The sequence below is a fragment of the Lissotriton helveticus genome, chromosome 7 (assembly GCF_964261635.1).
Source record: "Lissotriton helveticus chromosome 7, aLisHel1.1, whole genome shotgun sequence".
Classification (NCBI taxonomy): Eukaryota; Metazoa; Chordata; class Amphibia; order Caudata; family Salamandridae; genus Lissotriton; species Lissotriton helveticus.
Genome location: NC_136068.1, coordinates 1,119,206,046 through 1,119,228,942, shown reverse-complemented (window position 1 = coordinate 1,119,228,942; position 22,897 = coordinate 1,119,206,046). Strand labels below are relative to the sequence as shown.

Here is a 22,897-nt window from a genome sequence, read left to right as displayed (position 1 = left end):
ACATCCAGGCAGGTCATTGATTTCCTTAACAATGTTTTCAGTCGAGAGGGTCTTCCTTCTGAGGTTATTTCTGATAATGGGACGCAGTTTACTAGCAGTGAGATTGAAACATTTTTTAAAGAACATGGTATATCTCACAAGAGGGTTTCCAATTATAATCCTCAAGCCAATGGCCAGACCGAGCGCTTTAATAGAGTGGTCAAAGAATCTATTCAGTTAGCGGTCAGGAATGATTTGAGTTGGAAAAAAGCATTAAGTGCCACTTTGCTTACTTACCGCACATCACCCAATTCGGTGACAGGGTGTTCCCCTTTCGAATTATTAAGAAGTCGCAAAGCTGGATCTAAGCTGTTACCTTGGTGGTTGAAATCCAATGGCCCCATTGTGTCTGGTTTCAATGTCAAGGAAATGAGAGAACGTGTCAAAATCTATCAAGAGAAAATGGGTAAAAGTTCTGCGAAAAGTGTTTCACGCCACAAGGTCAAAGTTGGCGATCTTGTGCGTGTGAAATTTGGAAGTTCCCTTGCCAAGAATTGGGCTAAGTGGTCGGATCCTGTTAGAGTAATTGAAGTATTTAGTAAGGCTGTACGTGTTGAAGGGGGGAAAATTTGGAATTTCAGACGCGTCTCTGTTGTTAGATCTGACAAGTTTTTAATGAATCCTAAGAAATGTTCTTCTCATTCTTATGCTGAGGATAATGATCAATTGTTTTTGGATGATTTCAATACCATGCAAAGCTCACAGAAGTCTCTGCCTATTAATTCTGATGTACCTGTTGTCACCACCCTTGGTCCACAGGAGATTTTCAACGACACTGATGGTGTGGTTGATCACGGTGTTGTTGAATTGGGTCCTGTTGCTCAGGATGAGTCTGTGCAAAGAGCTGCAGACGTGGTACCCAGAAGAAGTGTACGTGTTTCGCGTCCACCTGCAAAAATGAAAGATTATGTTTGTGCTTAGTTTTTTTTGTGTGTTTTGGGGGGGGGGAGGTTTGTTGTATGCTGCTTGTGGGCTTCCCAGCACGCAAGCTTCTAGAATGTGGAATGTTCTATCTCTGTTCTGGGTCAGTTGGAGCTGGACTGTCCCTGTGGGCAGTTGGTGGTTGTTAAGCTGTTCTCTACCTGAGAATAAACCTTATTCATGAAGACTACTTTATGTGTGGACCTCCTATCATTCTCAACACTTCTGAATTCGACCGATCCAGGCGCAGGGCTTTGTGGTGCTTTGCCATAAAGAGCTTAGCTTCTTGATTCCAAATGGCCTTTGGGTGCATCAAGGTGCAATCACTGCAGGCATTGGAGTAATGATCTGACCCCAGACACCACAGGTAAACAATATATGGTCATTCACAGACATTTGTTTGGAACATTCCCCACACCCTGTAGATTTGGAAGGTAACAGTCCCTTGCACACTGGATCTTTAAAATTTAGAAGAAGTCTTGAAGAGATGAGGGGTACCACCGAATCCAAGTCTGTTGGTGGGGAAAAAAAGGAACTGATGTAAGCATGTGCGGGTGGCTCCTATATAGGCTAGCATATTCCAAATCAGGCACAGAGTGACTTCGGTGCGAAGTCATCTGTACCACCTGTCAGCGTGCAGGTGTACTGCTGAAGATTTTCCAGAATCAGTCGCACGCCTGGGGGAGTATTTAAAAGGAGAGGAATCTGCAGTTAGAATTCTCTATCAGAATGGAATATGCAAGGAGGATAAGCGTAACCACCAAACGTGATGATACAGAGAGCATTGTTGAGCGAGATGCAAGTTGACTCTGGTGATGCTGTTTTGGCCATCACAGGTTTGGTTTCCAGGCAGGCCCGGACTGGCCGTTGTAGGCACCGGGCAATCCCCCGGTCGGCCGCATGGGTGGGGGCCGGTTTTGGGCCCCAGGGGGCCGTTTTTGTTACAGGGCCGTTTTTTGCTGCAAAAACGGCCCTGTAACAAAATCGGCCAAAACCCGGCCCTGGCAAAGAGTGCGGTCGCACCCCCAGGGTAGAGGGGGGGCCGGCTGAGCACCTTGCCAGGGCCGATTTCGGTTCCCAGTCCGGCCCTGTTTGCAGGTTTATGAAATTGGTGGTAGAAGAGCCATTTTTTGATCCAGTGACATAAGGGTTGTTAATTGGCCTAAAATGGGAAGAACATGTTTTGGTTTGGGCAGGAACACTGGACCTTCTGGTTTGGAGAATATCAGGGTTTGGCAGAGCCACAAGTTGTTCAGGACATACTAAAGAGTTATTAGATGAGTCTTGGGGCTCAAGGACTTGTATATGTTACAAACGGTTTTGGAAAACATGACATACTTGGTGCTAGGAGAGGTAATTGGGTTCCGTGGTGGCACCTGTAACTGAAGCAGCAAATTCCTAGCAGATCTGTTTTAAATGAATGAATGAGCTGCAGAGCTAGTAATTGTTATAGAGCAGGAATCTCAGCACAACATTCATTGATGAATGGTTGTTCAGTAGGATGTAATATGTTTATTTGTAAAGTGATAAAAGGAATTGAACTCAAGAGACTGCCTTGATCAAAATGACTGATTATGGGATGTTGAGGCAGAATTTTGATCTTTTATATTCCTCACCAGTTGATAACTATCTAAGTTTGAAACTGTGCAGTCAAAAGTTAGCAACTTTATTATGTTAAATTTCCTTTAGAAGGCTTTCTGATGTCAAGGCATGAGAAACCAGAAATATATATTGCAATCCATATGGGATCCATTCTGAAGTATGGAAAAGATCAAATACAATGTATATTTTATCTAGGTTTCCAAGAGTGAAAGAAATTGTGAGGTGTAGACTGCATACAAATGTATGAGAACAGAATGCTGGAATACAGAGAAAGTCGGGTAGATCAATTATTGATATCCTGTGCAAAGTCTTTCAGGCAGTCTTTACTACTACAATTTCGAGATGGGTGAGATGCTTAATGAGCGAAACTGGCCTGGACCTAACAAGGGTTAGAGCTCAATGTTAAAGAGAAGCTTTAGTGAATAAAGTGTTTTGGTCAGGTATAAACTTGACTGAAATTTTGAAGGCTGCAGACTGGTCAAATGCAGGTGTTTCTGCAATGCTTTCTTTACGTTCTACTGAATATGACAGTAATGTTACAATGAGGACTTTCAACAAGTATAATGAAAGCTTCAGCTCTTGTAATGAAATGGCAATTCTCCAGATGTTATGAAGAGAGAATTAAGATGGGGAGAGGATGTGGCCTGACAGCTAGGGCAGTCGACCTCGAAGCTGGGGAACCGGGTTTGAGTTTGGCAGAGACGCTCAAGATCCTGTGATTCTGGGCACATCACTTAATCTCCCTGTGCCTAACAAAACAAGCATTTTCAATGCAATAGGTCTAGCTTTTGCAAGGGTTTAAGCGATTGGCATTGTAAATAACTATGCCTTTTATTTATGTGTTTTAAACCCAACACATATATTAAAGGCATTGTTATTTTTAATGCCAATAGCTCAAACTCTTGCAAATATGAGAGCACTTTAATGTTGCCGTGCCTCTTTCTTTAGACGCTGCTCACAGTATTCAGGTTACAGTGAGCAGCATCTAAGCAAAGGGCACAGAAAATATAAAAGTGAAAGCGCAAATGGTGCGCTTTCAGACAAAGCAAAAATAATTTAGAAACGTTCCGTGCAGCCGCTGAGGTGATAGCAGCCCTTGCTATTAATGAATAAAATCAATAAGTGCGACAGCTAATGTGAAAGCAGCCGCCTGTAATATAAGTAACTAAATAAGCTCGCCCGCTAAACTGAAAGTGGACCACGCCGTAAATAAAATAATTGAATAAGCACGGCCGCTATAGTTAAAGCGGACCGCATAATAATAAAAAAAAATACAGTAGTCAAAGCCAGGGGCGTGCTGCGATGTTGTGGGTGAAATAGGGTTGGAGCATTAAAGAAAGTAGTGCTCACAGTAGTTATATTGCAGGCCATGTAACTCCACCAGTAATCGGTCCAGTCGTTATGGGAGGTAACAAATGCAGACATCGCGGTACCAAGGACGGATAACAACCCTACTAAGGACTCAGAAGCCTATGTTTACGAAGGACAATGACACAAGCCAATTTAAAATATGGTTGGAGAGTGGGCGGGGCTTCAAAGCCATACTCCACTACTGCATGCCTCGCAGCAGCGCATGCACTGCCCAGGCTCGACCTAAAAATGAATGTTTCTGTCTATAACGCAACTGGTGCTCGTGTAAAGTGCTCTGATACCTTTGAGTCTAGTTTGCGCTATATAAAAAGTTGCAATAAAGACACAGAGGCCAGAATTATCCCTCCCTTCTCAACCAATTGTCTAAAAAATATATATATATATATATATATTTTTTAAGTATTTAATAATGTGTTAGTGTTTTTAATATTAAGGTAAGGATAAAGTTATGTAGTTTATTCCTAAAGACAGTTGTATTAAGTTTATGGTTTATGCTAAAGAAAGTTTAAGGTATATTAATTTACTAATTTATATTACAGATAATCTACAGTGACATGCTCACAAAGAAGATGATACATGTGCAGTGAACAAGTGTTCTTGTTTCAGAAGTTTTGTAAAGTTTGGATTACTAGCAGCATAAAAGAAGACAAGAGGTGAATGCAGGATGATTATGTAGACTGAATACATTTCATTTGGAATGTTATTGCTTTGTAAAGTTGTGAAATTCTTGGAGGGCAGTGTTGCATTTGTGATGGCAATATAAGATACAATATGTTGCTTTTATGAAATCTTTTTTAACAACTTTATTTTTGGGACTAACAACAATAAATTAGAGAGGGGGAGGGAAAGGGTACACATGACCACAATATTATCACATGATTTCATTAACTGCACAACTGGGACATGAATAAATCAATGATACTGACGTACAATGATGGGGGAGCAGGGATTCCATTTGGCAATCATCAAAACCACCATCTCCGATATCCATAGTTAGTGGCCAGCAGCGTCCAAGCTGTTGTTGACCGAATGGGACATGACACAGATGCTGAAGCGACTAAGAGTCTGCGACATAGTCACTGTGACACCTCCCACCCTTCAATCCCTTTTTATATGGGTCCTAAACAGGCACAAAATCTTCTCAAACGTATGCATTCTATCATAAATAATAATATGCGGGCAGTTTTTCTATGGCTTATAAAGACCACACCTTCCCCCACCATAAAGCAAGCGTTGGAGGACACTGTGACTACCATATTTGAGCTACACATGAGCAAGCCCCCAGTAGTACGTGGGTGATCGGTTTTCCAAGCGGATTGGTCAAGGGATTAAGGCCTTGGTCAACAGAGTGTCCTAATAAGATCATTAATGGATCCTGTGGGACTGTAATATTCGTGATGGCCTGTAGGAGCTGGAGTATGTTGTGCCAGAAAGCTTGGATGTGAGCACAGGAGTAGCATGCCACGTTCTCCTCAACCCTTCCAGAATGTGTCTGGGCTCTCGAACATTTTGTATAATCTCATGGGTGTGCAGTACCTACCACCCTTGTGAGACGTTTACAGGTGATCTGTTTGTGATGGACACATATGGAGGATCCTGCAGCCCTCTGCCATATCAACTTTCATGTTTCATCAGGTATTTTTGTCTCTAGGTCCCTCACCCATCTTGCGATATAGGTGTGTTTTCCATATGGGTATCGATCTATAATGCTGAGAAATCCCAATACGACAAACACTGTTCATGAATAGGTTTTGTAGAGGCAACACTTCTCTGCTCAATTTGTTGCAAATAAGTCTCCTTTCTACCCAGTGTGGAGACTGCATCAATCTAAAGGTATCCCCTCTGCCCAACTGGAATGGTTGCATTGAGTGGTCCCTGGTTCGAAGTCCACCATCAGCAAAGAACCCTTTTAGACAAGGGGGTTTCCATTTTTAATGAATTCTGGATCTCTCTTCATATTAATTGTAAAGAATTATGTAAAGAAGATGGCGCTGTTCACCTTTCACAAACTGGGGGTTTTCAGGGCCCCCATTTGAAGGAACACCGGGAGAAAGTATTTCAATTTCTGGGACATAAAACGAATTTGCTCCCAATTTATCTCGAGCGTGCTGATATCTATGATGAGGCACCTTGTTAATTTCACTCCATCTGTGATTTGATCCCTGAAATTCAGTAATAATGTAGGTCTTCTATTCTGCGCTGCTCACTGCACGCACCTTTCTACCGTCTACATATAAACATCTTGTCTCCACTGCCAACAATGGAATATCCGTTTTCCATAGATTTGGCTTTGACGTCGGATTCTCAAGAAGCATCAGCTCAGTGTTTCCACAGTCAAAATACCTTTCTTCGCCCACCTGCACAGATAAAACAGCATGGCACTGTGCTTACGCAGAGGGTTTGTCACCATGGATAGCAGACGACAATAACATCTATTTGAAGGGCTTCCACTGTAGATTCTGCTTTGATCGGTAAATACAATGCCAAACCTGGCAACAAAAGAATTTAAATTAAAGTGGCATTTGATTCGTTCAAGATGCTCTTCTTTTACTTATTCTCAAAGGGAGAAACCGCGTGACAGACTCTTAAAGAAAACTGCCCGACTACAGATCCATGCAGATCAAAGTTGGGCAGACGTGATCTGGCAGGAGCTGTGCCAGGTGTGTGCAGCGCCGTGAAACCAAGCCTGAGCTAGTGACCTGCTAGGCAAGTGAAGGAGCAGGGAGACAGTACCCAGTGCTTGGGAAGACAGTGTACATCTGCTGGGATGGAGTCGAACCAGGCCTCGTCTGCAGCTAAAGCAAGAAGCGTGTGGCCAGCATCTGGGTCCTGTCCACAGACATCACTTCAATGATCTGGGTCAGATGGTTCCACCAAAGAACAAGGAGAGGCTACATACAGAGACGTAAACTGTATAATTGGCCTCAAACACACGAAGAGAAGGGTATCTACTTTTTATTGGCATAAGGATGGGGCTGCTGGATCAAGTAAAGGCCTTCTGATTTGAAATTATAAATTAATGTTCTCAAAGACTCAGCTGAAGTACAGCTGAAAAGATGCTTCTTATGGGATCAGTGCTTACCTCAAAAGGCAACAAGTCTGTTAAACAAAGAGCAAAGGGAGTCCTGCATGTTTCATACAGGGCCTACAGAAACATCATCACATCACCCCCAAATATCATGTCAGCCATTTTTTACATGTTGAACAGTTTCCATGGTAAACTTGTAGTGTTTGTGTGAAATATGTCCCCAGGACAAATGGCCTGTGCATATTGGATTTGACATGCCATATCAGGTCAAATGGGCATAGTTCCTGTCTCTGGTATAGTTATCGGCACAATGCAGCAAGTTTCTGGTTCTGAACTTCTTAGTGTGAGATTAAAAAGACACACAACTCTGACTCCAGTAATCTGATATAAATATTACCGGCTTTGAAATCCTTATTTAATGCTCAGATTCAGGATTGTGGAAACTTAACTTGCACCTCAAAGGAGTGGAGTATTTCTAGTTTCGAACTCCTATTTAAACATTAACAATTTATTAATCAGTCAAAAGAATAGAAGTAGGATACCTTGAACACTTCACAAGCGGCATCTTCAATGGCGGTTTCTGAAGCAGCAGCAGTAACCTGCCCATAAACCGTCTCAACTCCAGCCTATCAGCTATCTACAGCGTCTCACTTCCAGATCACATATTTTACTCAAACACTTTCTCTAAAAAAAGATCAATTGTAATTCTGACTGGCTCAAGGATTAATATATATTGACCACTCTCTATTGACTGAAGTCAATGGACGACACCCAATCAATCTGAACTACTCAAGTGGGTTCCCAGCGTGACTGCCAATTAGTAACAGGAGTCTTATCTATTCCATGAGTGAGTAAATTGTGAAACCCAATGTTCTAGATCATTTTAGTACAGATTCTACCATCACACTTCATTCATCTCCAACACATCAATGGTGACGGACAATATGGCAAATGATATTAGCACTCTGCATTCCCATTCACTTGAAGGGCAACAAAGTACATCAAAGAAACCCGAGTGATCAAACCGACGATTCATAGAAGGTCTTTGTATGTATGCTGGTTGAAAGAATCTATTTCTGGCAACAACACCATGTCGAAAAAACATATATCCATAACTCCATATTTACAAGGCTTACCTGGTATATTGTGTATCGTTATTGCCAGGATCAGCAGCATAATTCGCCTCCAGCTGCTGTCTTGTTTTGGTGTGTTCTCACGAAGAGTTGACGCGACTGGCTCGTCAGCACTCGAAGACTGGGCCCCTTTCTTTCTCTGGTACACTTCACCATTCTCAAACTTGTCTGCATGGGAGAAAACACATGATCTGGAGTTAGACCAGTTTTCCAAAGCACTGCCATGGTGAAAGAGTAGGAATTTCATACTTGGCTCCATTTTAAGGATACAGCAAATACTTGGCAAATTTAAAGGAGTATCTGAACCTCAAAGTCTAGCATGTACATTTTGTATTCCGACTGCCAATCTACTGAATTTGAAAAACAAAGTTGTCTATCTGAACACGAGTTTGTTTCTACTATCTACCAGCCTAGAATTCATTAATTCGAGATTTACGTTAAAACTGATCATTGCACGAAAGTCTCCGTACAATATTCCCTGCTCTTAAAAAATGAAAAACAAGATCAAACTGTAGTGTGCATTAGAATAATTGAGTACAACTCCCATGAGAAAGGAAGGAAGGAAAAAAGTGATGACAATAGTTTCGGCTCAAGCCACATTTGTGGAGAGGTACTTTGCAAACGGTCCATAAATTAAATAGAACATGGTTAGAGTTCCCCCATACTGTAAATCGTTGTTCAAAGTCTGGCCTCTGCAAACACCACTGATGCAGCTTTATATTGCAAGATACTGAATTAAATAATAATTAGGCACCGTAGGATGTGATGTAAAAGACATTACATAGAAGTAGAATCGGAAATACTTTTTCTTTTACCAAAACATTAATTACAAAATATGGTAGGTGGTGCGAGTTCTGGCAGGGACGCAAATCATGCAACAGAGGATCTGCTGTGATCCTTCAACACCGGGTAGACACTGACGCCAGGTGCTATGTGAGTGGTGGTCAACAACCATTTTCTCAGCCTTGTACCTTGATTGGGGGCTAGTCTGGACACACAAGTGTGCACTCATATTTGAAATCCAAAGGATAGGATTTTCAGACTGCTGAGTCGTGATTTCAGATGCTTAGGTTTACAGCCAATCTCAAGCTAATCGGTTTAACTTCTTAATAGTGGTGCTAGACTCAAATGTTTGTTTCACATAGAGAAATATGTAATACTATAAACTGCCCACTGCCATTTTTTACAACATTTGTCTTCGCTCAGCTGTGTCTTTTTTGGCAGTTCTCATCTGGAAGATACATCCTTTCAACACGTCAATCATGTCAATTGAAATGCTTAGTCATAATATGCGTTCAGAATCATCACCCCAAGGTTCCTTGATGATTAATTGAGATTACGAAGTTGCCACAGGGTGGACAAGAGTAGTTTGACCCTTGAATTTGGTGATTGCGCTCTCACGCATTAGGAGATCCTCTTAGTGCAGGAAACATTCTCTCACCAAAGTCACAGATCTAAAGGCACCCATTTGAGGCTCTTAAGGTGCTTTGTAATTTAGTTTACAATTTAATGTTGTGAAGTATGAGGAAGACCCTATCATCAGAGTACTGTACAAAGAAGAGGCACAGAAACAATTGCACATAGCATGAATTTGGCTTGGATGACTAATAGATGATTACATGCATTTCTTCAACTCAGAAAGAATGCCTCACAAAAGTGCAAAAGAAACAGACAATACAATTCCCTTACAAACTGCAAACCTATGTAGAAGCATGGCAAACACTGAAAGGTAAAATACCTACCTTTTATGTAGATGTTGGCATACCAGTTGTAAAAAAAAAGCGAATTAAATCTATCAGGAGGTGCCCGTGCCTTTAGAGCAAAACAAGTCGACTCCTACAAATCCCTAAACCTCTCAAACACAAAATCTTGAAAGAGGCCTGTGGAACGGACCCCTCCCCTACCTCTATTGGGCGGTGGATCAGTACCGATTCTCTGGGCTCCGATGATGGTCCCACCGCGTCCATGGCAACCCGGCATATTCCCCTTTCTCTTTCCATGCAGGAATCGAGTACGAGTGACGGCAACCCGGAAGTACCTGTTGCTGACCCCGGAAGTCCCGCCTACGATCCCGGACCGGAACACGGAAAAGGACGCCGCGGAGAAGGAGCAGAGTTCTTGACGGCGGACTCGTGGCAGGAGACAGCATACCAAGAACTGAAGGCGGTGGACGGAGAAAGCGGAGAAGCGAAGAGCGGAGGCGAGGAGGAAGAGATCTGGAGCGAGGACTGGTGGAGTCCTGTGGAGGTGGCTGGAGAGCGGCCGCAACTCGGAGAAGAGTTGCGGCGGGGCATGTAAGTACCCTGTCTCCTGAACTGCAGGTCGACTTGTATCATAGTGTATATAAGCAATCCCCTCACTGTATAGCACTCCTAGGAGCACTGTATATACGCGCACTTCCCGAGACACTGTATATAGTGAATACCGCCACCGGACCCCTCACGGCTTTCACCCTTTGCCTTTCCCGCTTGAATTCCCTTCCGTCTTCGACCCTTCCGACCCCTCCTCACTCTCTCTTCTACCCCATCACAAACCGGGTGTTGGTGTCATTGGTCAGTACTCACCGACGAGGACTAAACTGCCCTATTTTGTCTCTCTTTAACTCCGAGGGCCACCGGATCTGGAAGAAGAAGACGTACCGCACCTGCTCATCGCGGATCCCTCCTCCCTGACGACAGCCCTCCGGAGCCTTCTCTCTCCAATCCTGTGTTTCCTCTACCTCTACGAACTCTATATCTGTCTGTGTTAATAAAAAGAGCTGAAGATATAGCTCACTACATACGGCCTCCACGCCTGTTATTCCGGTCCGCCCAAACCCAAAGCCCACAAGGCCTTTTCCAGAATGGCTGCAGCATCATAGACCTCTTCACAACTCTTTTCAGGAAAGCACCTCTAATCATCAATTTCAAATAGGAGCTCCAAATTTGTCTAACAAAGAAGTTCACGTACTCCCTGCCATGATATTAGCCTCTACTGCTGGACACATCTAGTTTTACATGACTCACTGTGAATTTGCTTTTCTCAGTTACACATCTATATGCTCTTCCTCCCGTCTCTCAGGAGCCTGAACTCCACCTGTATTCAACATGTTGTAAAAGTCTCCAAATGTATGGTTTCATTTTCTCGATGGGCCGATGATGCTTGACAGAGTTTCTGTATTTCGAGCCCAAATGTTAGTTGCTTATTTCACTGTTATTGTCTTACTCCTCGGCTCTTTGAAGTGAGGAAATGTTTCTACAGTTTTCTACTTTTAAACGTATCTTTACGGACTCTGACACCTCTCAGGTAGGGCCTGCACTTTGGGAAACAATTTACATAAATAAAATATAATAAAAAACATAAAAGTATAAGAATAACTATGATAAACTGAGCATCAACGTTAGATTGTCCAATCAGGGCATGCCATGGACAAGGCACATTAAGGGCCACAAAACATGGGAACATGCAAAATGCATCTCATCAAGCAGTTGAGGGATCCATCAGAGACAGCTGATGGAGGACTGACTATTAACCTCTCCTGAGGGGTGGAGGAGGAGGATAACAATGGAGTGGGCAAAAGAATGGAATACCTTCTTCCACGTCGCCTTCGATCCAGCGGCTCGATCCCAAGGATACTGCACTCCGCAGTCCGACCACCGCCACCCCACGAACACCAGCCCTTCTCTTAACATGCCTGGCCCCTCTACATACCTCCCCTCAGTTCTCCATTACATATCATCACCCCCTAAGAAGTGCAGAACTAGTTTGAGGGATTATCGCTGAGTTGTTGTTTGCTGGTTATTGTTACTCGCTCAGCACCATTACTGCGTCTCAACACTCTTGCTGAAATTGCTGTGATGTACCTGTATCTGTGACCCAATGAGCTTCTCGAAAAATGTCAATACAGTTAAAAAAAAAAATGAAATACCTTCAGCACTACATACATTGTTAGGTCTTTAATACTGCTGGATGCACTGAAAGCCAAGGAAGGAATGATACAAAAAGACAGATGATCAGAATGGCAGGATGGAAAGAAAAGGGAATTTGAAGCAATGAAACAGGTTAAGCCACATTTGGACTATTGAGCGGTTTAAGGTGTTGTGAAAAGGAGGAACCCTACTGATGGTGGTGAACATCCCTTCCCAAGTCAGGGTGAGTTGACCGAGGGAGTTTACCATCCTCCCGGTCAGACACTATTGGTATTGAATATTCATGAGATTAAAATGATGTGGTCAGATTGATTATCATCTTACATCTATCTGCACAACTTTGAAATCACCATCATAGTAAAAAGACAAATCCTCACAATATACTCACTCCCAAGGGCCCCAAAATAAGCAATGCTGATGTCCACACATCTAAAAAGTTGTCAAAGTAAGATTTCCCTGATTTCTCGCCAAAAAGGGTAATTTATGTAATTCCATGCAAAATGGTGAAAAGAGCGCCAGTGACCCGCGGGCCTTCTTTGCTATTAAAAAAAAGAAATTGACAGAAAGAAATACAGAATGTACAAATGAAAAATCCCGCAAAAAGTTCACAGTATTCATATACACATGAGAGTGAAGAGAACAAGATCATCAGTTTTAAGCACAATTAAAAGAACGTGCAGTGCCCCCCTACATGTCCCTGCACCATGTGGCAGGCACCGCATGGTGCTTTCCACGCAGTGCAGGAATATGTCAAGTGACCCCTTTTTGTACTGCGGCGTGTGCTGCAGCCAGCACCACTTTCCGCAATACAAAGGATAGGCATTGGGACCGCCGTGGTGGTGGTTGCATCATAATGCCTATGTCGAGACTACAGACAGTCTGTCAGGCGGTCCCGATTTCCAATAGGGTGTCGTCCGCCCGCCATCCTAATCCGCCCTTAAGTGAGGAAGGAAAACAACTATCTGAGACTGCAGTAGCACTGAACCACCTCCAGATCCTACAGTGGCTCAACTGAAAAGGATTCCAGATATGCCAATTCCTTCAGCAACATGTAATACACAAAACCGGTACCCACTGACGTCTCATTATTTTCAAGGAACTCAAATTAGTACAGCTTGAATAGGTAAGCGCGACCCTTGTGTAAAGTACTTTCATAAGGTTTGAATCCCTATCTTGCATTGTAAAATCGCTCTGTTGTAAATTAGCAAGACATTTGCAAATGTAGCGTTCAAGTGAAGGAAAATATGCTGTGCTCTATGTGCAGACCTCGGTTCCCATATGAGGCTTCTACATTTCAGGAAGTCATTTTGAAGCCGGTCTACTAACTGTGCCACCCAAGATGCAGCTCCACGATCTAAAGAAATTCTCCATGGATTCGTAGAGACGGTGCCCAATAGCACAAGCACACCACAGGAAAAATCTAAGGACAGGTGAAGGCAGTTTGTGACTTCACCTCAATAATCAAAGCAATGAGGAGCCAGTGGCGTAGGAAGGGGGTGCACTGAGTGCGGGACGTCCCGGTTGTCATCACTGAAGGGGGTGACAAAATAGCAAAAATATGTTTTTAAACATATTTTTGCCTTTTTGTCAAGCCGGGGGTGACAAGTGTCATCACTGAAGGGAGTGACAAAATTGAAAAAATGTGTTTTAAACACATATTTTTGCCATTTTGTCAAGCTGGGGGTGACAAGAAATTTTCCGCACCGGGTACCACCTGACCTTGCAAAGCCACTGTTAGGAGCCAAAAATGAAGAATTGATATGAATTGTTTAAGAGCTTTAGCTCCATGTGAAACCTGAAGGTAGATGGTACTATTTGTAAGTAAGGTGATGATGGCTCATGACTTCAGCCCCTAATCAAACAGCCATGGAAGCGAATATGAAGGAAACCACGAGGCACAGATAAAAACCCAGCGTTTAAATAAATTGATCACCTAGTGACATCAGAAGCAAAAACGAAAGACGGATTTTATAAATAGTGATCTCCAAGGTTTCTAATGCTCTTGTCTAAAATGTAAATGCACTGCTTTTATAGATAGGTTAATAATGGAACTTAGCCTGTTTTTAGGTACTTTCTGAACACAGGAGGATTAGGTGCAGCAGAGTGGGGTGTAATGTTTCCATGAATTATGGGTCAAGTGGAAGTCGAAAGCACGAGTTAAATCTCGTGATTCCACAGACAGCAGGCTAAAAAAGCCATTTCCGTCTGTTTTAGCATCTCCAAATCATGATACAATGTACCTGGAAAAGTTAAAGCGGACAGGAAGGCCAAGAGCACATTTATTTGGATAACCCTTCCTTAATGCCAACCCAAAGAATCATCAGATTGTGTTTCATACTCTGTAAGCCTGAACAGTAATACATACACAGAACCATATGTCACACCTAGGAAGCTTCTTGACACTTGCCTTGTGGTGGATTGTTCAAGCCCTTGATCCAGACCAACGGACCTACTCTCTTCAGATTCTTTTCCAGTTGCTTGTTATCATCCCCACTATTTTCTGAACCTCGTATTAGAGTTTTCTGTCTTTTGGAGACCGTCACCAGTCATCATCCGCATCTCTTATGAAGCCTCTACAGTACAGCATTGAAACGGGGGCAACCACTGTAGAAATGTGTGTGTGTGTGGGGTGGGGTCGCGGGAATCAGAGATTCACAAAAAGGTGGGGCTGCGCAATGGTACTTGTCCTTACACCGTGAAAATGTGCATTTGTGATTTACCCCTGCGCTTTTAACAAATGAACTGTCCCAAAAGACATTGCTTCACAGAGCACCTCTTTAGGTTGTAAGTATATCTTATAAAAATAAACCAATGGCCAAGCAAGGGGGTTGGAGCCCGAAGAATTCCCTGCTGTCGGTGACTTCGCGTCCTTCCCCTGGACTAAGGAAACAGGATAGGACTGGAATAAGTGAGCAGGTATAAGGCCTTTTAAACGGGTTCTCTCACAATCAATGTTATGAGCATCCCTTGCTCGAGTGACCTTCACCTTCATGAGGGAGTGAGAAGGGTCCCTGAAGGGTACGTCTTGCTATCTCACCGGCAGAGAAGGTGCTCTGTACTGTTCCCTATGGCCACACAATGTACCTACCTTCTGTCTCTCCCTCCTAGATATGAATTCTGCTGTCTTTCATGCATAATGCATCCTTACTCTGCATGCAAGTAGGTGGCCCCCCTGGGACTTCATACCAATAGTAGCAGAATGAGCATTGGCTTGCACTCTATTCCCCAGCATGAGATGCTGATGTGATGTGTGTCAGTTGCTGCAAATGGTCGAGGGCATGGCTCACATGGTCTGAAGCCTGAGCACTGGGGCATAAGCAACCTGATCCGAAGGAAGAAAGAGATGGTGAGAAATAGACTGACAAAATCCGCAGGGATTGAGGCTTGCCCACCCTACAGAAATTTGCTGTGCGCAAGAGACATTAGGGTAAAGAATGTTTTTTTCAAAATACTCAATGTATTTTATAAAAAGTTTTGTTATAAAGTTAATCTTTACTCTGCTAAACTTATTCTCGTTGCCCTCTATCAGGACCTGCAGTATTCTATAAATCCATAAGTCCTCTTTGCGACCTGATGTACACCGTTATCGCACTAATGAGACGCCCACCAAGCTCTCTAAACGTAGCACAACCCTGAACTGTACTATGCATTTCCATCCCATTAGTGGCACTCAAAGAGCTCTAACAATACACATATAATCTGAACTGAATTTTGCACTTAGATTCCCATATACAACCACCTACCGAGCTTTGTATGTGTGCATGCATACAGAATTTCTATAGAGCAAACCAAGCCAAAATGATGGGGAGAACTGTACAAGGTCAAAGAGACAAGCATACATCATAAATAAGTAACAAGAAAGAACGCTGGACTGAGGAGAGTTAATAAGCTGTGATGAATATCAGTTGTTGCAACTCATACTTTTACTCTGCGTGCCTTTACAACACATAATACAATGCGTTGGCCATTACAACAATTATGTTTTTTCCCCAGAACCGGAGTGCACATATGGAAACGTTTAGCTTTTTCTTTTGTTGCACTTCTTAGTTTGCAGACTGATGGTGTTCTGACTGTGGGTGTGCCAAGATCCACCATAAACGGTGTGCCTGTCTGCAAGATACGTGGGGTTGCCGGTTCTCACAAACTTGTAAATGATGCCACTGGTTTTGAAAATGTTGCTAGCCCGCAAAGAGAGACAACTGAGTTCTATCAGGATAAGGGTGACGTGATCACATTTCTTAAGGCACTGGATGAAATATTCTGCCGTCTGTAAGATACCCTTAAGGGGTAGCAGTGTGGAGACTGGGGGGCCACGAAGTAGGGCACTGCCACCACCCAGATGTGAGAGTAAGAATCTAAGCAGAAGTCGCTTACTGGAAAAATTGGTTTGACTTGCTTTAGAAGAGAGAGCTGATACCAGGTTTTCTTTGTCTTTTTTTGTTGTTTTTTAGGCAATGTGTTACTTGATGATGAGGTTGATGTCCAAGGCAAATCCAAGTGACATGGCATTGTAAAAGTTGGGGTTCGAAGCTGTCACGGTTCTTATCATTAAGCCAGATTTGTACTATACCTTGTTTATAGTTCCTGGTAAATAACAGGAGTTCTGTCTTGGTTGGGTTGAATTTTAGACATGCAATGGACATATCTGTCTGGATGATATGAAAGCAGTATATGAAATGTTGGATGTCTGAGGCAGATACGACTTTCAAATAGAGTGGTGTATCATCTGCAAATTGATGAATCTTGATGCAGTTTTCTGTGAGAAGAGCACCATTTCAAACCCTGGGAGACACAATGGAGCCCTGCGGTACTCCAGAGATGCTAGGAATCGTTTGTAACCTGGATGTGGCCATGTGAACAAATCGTGTCAGTTTGGAAAGGCATGGGAAGAACAAGTAAAAGACATTGCTGGTGAACCTCATTCGAGACACTAGGGAATTTATGAGGGTGGGTTGGTCAACTATATTGAAGGGAGTTTAAAGGTCCAGCAATTTGAAGAGACAGGGGTCATCTTAATCTGTGGTCAAGAGGTTATCATTTTCGAAGTGTAAAGTTTTGGTCCCTCTGCTGCAGCATAATCTGAAGCTAGACTGTAAGTTATGCAGGAGATGGTTAGCACTGATGTGATCTTGGAGTCAAACACAGAATGCTGTTTCAGTGAGCCTGCCAATGAATGGTAGGTGAGTGATGGGCTGGTAGTTGGTGAACTCATTCAGGGTCTAGTATAGGATTCTTTACGAGTGGGTGAGCTTCTGGGAAGATGCTTTGAGTGATGGAGGCACTGGGAACGGTAAGTAGGTGTGATAGCTTTGATGAAGGACAATGATAAGATATCATCTTCATAAGAAGTGGCTTCAAAGTTGTAAAGTATGTCAGCGAGATCTGGGAGAGATGGGGCATTCAAGGCTTACCATTGCAGGATTCTACAATAAAGGGTGGGCATAAGAAACAAAGATGCCTTAGTCTCACCGATATGCTGTCGGATCTTCTGTATTTTTTCACTGAAGAAGAGGTTGATGGCATTGCACTTTTTTGTGGCATGAGCAATTTGTGAATCAAGCAGGTGTGTGTGTGTGTGTAGGTGTGTGTATGTGTGTGTGTAGGTGTGTGTGTAGGTGTGTGTGTAGGTGTGTGTGTAGGTGTGTGTGTAGGTGTGTGTGTAGGTGTGTGTGTAGGTGTGTGTGTAGGTGTGTGTGTGTAGGTGACGGCGCGCCAGGCTTGATGTGAGATTTTTTTTTTTCCAACATCAATTTTCGGGCTGGCTTTGCTGTTGAACTTGAGAGGCCTCAGCATCCCTTTCCCAACACACCACAGATTATTACGGCCCATTGCCAAATACAGAGTGACAATGGGCCAGCCCCAGCAGGCACATCAGGTGCTGTGTGCTCCCGCCCTGCCCTTTGGGTATGACAATGGGGCCTCGTCACGGGAGATGCTACTTCTAAGCGGCAAAGTTTTCACTACCCTTGGATGCGGAAGTGGTGAGGCCAATAAATGGGGTTCTGCTTTTGGTCACACTCCCCTTCATGGTGGCCAGGCAAGGCAACCTCGCTTCTCTACCTTCCTCCAATTCCAGACCCAGAATTTAACCAGCAAGCAAACCTCTGCCTCACCTTTCTCTTGCAGATTTGCCACTGAATTCAGAAGCTTTGTTAGCAGATACCCTTGGCAGTGAGTTTCCTGGGCCTTAATGCCACTTCAGTGCAATTTTAAATTACCTTAGTCAAAGGAGGATCCCGATCCCGTACAAAGTGTTACAATTTTCAGAGCGATCAAATTTAATCATGTACTCCTTCCTTGTAACAAATAAAGCCCTCTGAAACAAAACTAGTGAACTGAAAGTGTATGTGCCTGTAGTTTATTCATTAAGGAAGCACCGTCATTGACGTGCTGTCTGGGGTGTATTGATATAACCATGGTCACTGGAAATATGTGGTAGGGTTGAGTAAATTATTGGGCACGAAAAGGAAAATTATGTGGCATGATGTGCCAAATTCTATGATAGTTTCTCAATTAATTTGTAATTTTTACCCTTGTTAACTGCACCTGGGAATTGGTTGCATCTCACTGGTACCAGTTTAATACTCCAATATAGAAATTAGCAACAGGAAGGTGAGCAGTAAAGTATTGCAAAGGGCTTTCCACTGCATGGCAACATGTGTCGCTGAAGTTTGAGCTAGGAACATTTTTGTTAAAACTGGGGATTATGCAGCAGATGATGGATAATGTGGCAAATGTGGCAAATCTATTTATGAAAACGCAGCAGCCGCACATCACATAATTCCAGTGGCATGGATATAACCTACAGGCTTCATTCTGGACAGTACCAAACCAACTATTCTTCTTTCTCAGAAAAATGGATCATGGTATTAAAAGGACCTGTATGGTACTGTGCCTCAAAATGGCAGAAAAGTTAGTGGAAAGTACTAAGTAACAACTCAAATTGTATTCACCTTTCCCTTCCTTTTCTGACTCAGTCAGCAATGCCCTGCCATTTGACTCTGTCACACCAATGTCTGTAGCTCACTTTATTTACCCTCACCAAACACATCACCCTCCTTTTAGCACAACATCAACACTACAGTGCTTAATTTGTGCAGATCGTTTTAGTGGTTGGCACAAGCACTAATTCTTGGAAACGGAGGTTTATTTTTCAACATGAGCTTTTGACCAGCGCAAGAGAGTGATGGACAGAAAATGAGGGAAACAGAGTCATGGGAACGCACTGATAAAGGGAGAAAGAAGAGAGAAATATGAACTTGCAAGATTGAAATAAAGAGACTGGAAGAGTAGGATGGTGGGAGAAAACGTAATAAGGTGAAACCGAGTCTTGGTTGCCTTGGTACTGAACAGCCCTGCATCCAACAACTCTGATCAAGAGCCCCTGTACACATATAAAGTATGTGTGTGCATATGTGTAAAATCAACACATTTTGTTTGCGTTGATGGTTTGCTTCTTCCACTACTGACATAATGGTGAGGGCCTACTTTCAGCCTTTTGTCCATGGTATCTCTTCTACAGAGCACTCACAATGAGCATCTCTCGTGCATTCCAAAGGCCATGAGCAGAGATTGTATTTTCTATCTTTTTATCCATGGTAAGAGTATTTACCTTGTTTTTAATCAATATTGGTTAAGTCTGTGCATCTACAGAGTATCTAGTCACTTCAAATCCAATTTCAATATTTATACCACTTTCATCAAAACTGATAATTTCATACCCACAATTTCAGCTATACAAATATCTATCATCCCCTCCATTATTAAAAGGAAGGGAATTACCTATATCCTCTAATCTTTATTGCTCTATATACAAATACAATCCATTCAAATTTAAAACAGTCACCAGCTATTTACATTTTCATCATCTTTTTCAATCAAATACCATTTCGTACAGGGCATATCTCTGAAAATATTTTAAAAAGTAAAATACTACTTCAGGCACCTCTTCTCATTCACACATATCTATTCAATAAGTCCTGGTAAGGGGAGACAAAAATACCAAGCAGTATGAATTTCACCCAGTAGCTTCCTCTCCTTTCCAGAAACGTTCTCAACAAGTATCAACTTTGTACACAACGTTTTGACTCATCATTTGTTGCCTTCATCAGGATATATATATAGATAGTAGCCTAATAGACAGGATGGGACTCAGAGATATGAAGGGGAGAATGGGATAATGGATATTCATGGACCTCAAGATGAGCATCAGGAGACGCGTGGGTGAGTTTCAATGGAATTTTTAGTCCTGCCCAATTTTACTGTCCATATAAGCAATACAAGGTTTTCTTTACCATAATATTCTCCTGAAGCTATCCACCTCATACTAAAACACTGATGCTTCACACATGTTTGCAATTCATAAATGTGGGGCCCTTTTTTGGGGGATGCCCGGGCCTATTTTTGGTTCCAATCCGACCCTGGTATCCACCAGTTGGCAGTGGCTTGCAGTGAAAACCAATCCGCTGTTTTGCTTGCTATTGAGAGAGCGCAAACTGACCTAAATGTATGAGTACATCACACTTACCTGTAGTAAGCACAAATCATGAGGAGAAATGCCATGAGTGCTAATAGTATCTGTAATTATATTCTGAATGTATAGCTAATGTAGAGATTTAAGTAGAAGTGGAACTAATACAGAAATGTGTGACACTATATGATTTTAGTAGATGTGATTATTTCTGAATCCATGTCGTGTAGCTGTTAAAATGTAAGATGGTATGTGGTTAAACGCAGAATGTGGTAGGCCTCAGGGCCAGAGCTAAAAGGGAAGGTGTTTTCTTTTCACGACACAGATTGTATTAATGTTTTGGTCATTGCATTAAATGGACCATGATTTTTAGAGATGTTTACTGAATAATAGAATAAGAGTATTAACATGCTTTAATTAATGAAGAAGTTGAATGCTATAATCATGATGAGAAATATTGTAGGCCTGAAATGTTTTAACATTGATTTACACGTACATGTCTGGGCTGAGAAATGTTGCAAGCCTTTTTGGAAGTCTATGAGAGTTGGGTTCTTGGCTGCAGATATCTGTCTGCAAAGGAAAAGGGGGGATCCAATTATAAATGAATGAATAGAGGTCTGTTCAGTAGACGGCCCAGACATGGAGGAGGGTTCCGGAATGTTTAAGGGGTATCAGCGGGCCGGAGAAGAGTCTGAGAAGCAAGGTCAACTCTAACGTATGAGGCCCAATACAAAGCATCATGGAAAAAGCCAGAAGCTACACCACGTGAGGGGCGTCTCGCAAGGGGCGTCTCAAATGTTGTTGACTGTTTTGTATTAGGGACAGCACCCCTGGGTGGAGTTAGAGCAGATACCTGAGGACCCTTTAGAGAGCGGATGGGTAGGCAGAGAGGGGTCATGACTGGAGAACTATAGGTTTTCACCAAGAGACTTAGAGTGAGTGACTTCCCTTGGGGGTCATTCACTGCTGACACCTTTGTTAGGTTGGGACTTGGTTAAGTAGGGATACCATCTAGAGCAGGGTAGGGACAGCCTAACCTGTGTGTTTTCCTCCAACTTAAATGAAGGAGAGATATGCGTCAATGCTGATAGCTTTATTATTCTTAGAACTTGTGTTAGTGATTTCTGTTGCTCGTCTGAGGGCTTTCCGAGAGCACATGTATGTAATTGGACCTGTGTATCTCGTGAATCTCATTCTGAGATGCCTGTATTTGCAGCTTATCATATCCTTACATTAAACTTTTGAAAGCTAGAAGTTGTTTGTGATCTTTGGGAGCAGAGTCCTTTATTGGGTGAACTATCTTGCAGAGAGGGGCACTTTCTTCCTCCAAGACAGGCAACAAAGGTTCAGTCGACCAGATCGAGGTTTGGATCAATAGTGATGAGGTATCGATCAAAATCTCGCCCTTCCAGTTGGTAGCTATAGAGGATGGTTGCCTTCTTGAGGACGGTGACCTAGGCCAGGTTAGCTTACCCCAAGGCCCCTAGAGATCGATGATCGGAAGAACAGCCCGCTGAAGAAGATCCGGATGACGTGAGACAGAAAAGGCAGCAGTATCGGTCGAGAGTGAGTATAAAGGGTTATGCGTGTTAGATTGCGGTGTTTTGTATTGTATCTATGTTGTAATGTCTGGCGGAGTTGAATGCCTGTAGAGTGACTGTGGAACAGGTTGTGAGCGCGCGCAACCGGTGGAAATCTTAAGTTCAAGGAGAGCTTAAGTGGTTCGGGTGTATCGGACACCCAGAGTAATCGTCAACTAGTGTGAAGGGGGTCATGAGGTACCATTGATCACCCGAAAGACCGAGATAGGGGGACCGTAAGAGTGAGTGCGTGAGTAACGGACGCTGGTCGGAAGTTACTGTGTGTGTAAGCAACCTATCAGAGAGACGATAGACATTTCGTCAGTTGTGTTGACAATTACATATAGACTGTGGACGTACAGTCGAGAGAAGTGACCGCTTGGTCGGAAGTAGTCATTTTTCGGTGTATGAATGGGACGCATGCATAACCGGGAGACGAGTTGAGAAAGGAGGGGTGCTGCTGCGAAGCGGAGAAAAGTGACGTCAGAAAGTGTCGCGACGTGATTGGCCGACCGGAGAAAGACCGCGCTGTGATAGGCCAGCTAGCAAAGACGTCAGACAGGGTCGCGACGTGATTGGCCGACCGGAGAAAGACCGCGCTGCGATAGGCCAAGCTAGCAAAGCCGCGACAGGATTGGTGGATTGTCATCAGGAAGTAAACAGAGTAGCGAGGCTGGATATTGTGCGCATAATTATGAAGTGTTTTAAATGGCTGAGAGCGGTGTTTAAAAAAGAGAAGCGGGGATCGTATGAGGGGGAAGAAGCCCCGCCGGAGGGTACGCCAGCTCGTTACATGGCAGTGAATGTTGGGCTGCATACGATCCTTTGGATATCAGAGTGGAGTA

The 22,897-nt window shown here is 43.1% G+C and overlaps 1 protein-coding gene across 2 annotated transcripts in view; it reads right to left on the bottom strand.

Moving 5' to 3' along the window:
• SLC39A11 (solute carrier family 39 member 11) overlaps positions 1-22,897 on the bottom strand; it is a 2,376,444-nt gene that overhangs the window by 879,468 nt on the left and 1,474,079 nt on the right. For both annotated transcript variants that reach the window (XM_078654275.1, XM_078654276.1), the window contains exon 6: positions 8,098-8,262. In XM_078654275.1, the coding sequence (XP_078510401.1) occupies positions 8,098-8,262 (165 nt within the window). The remainder of the gene's footprint in view (positions 1-8,097; positions 8,263-22,897) is intronic.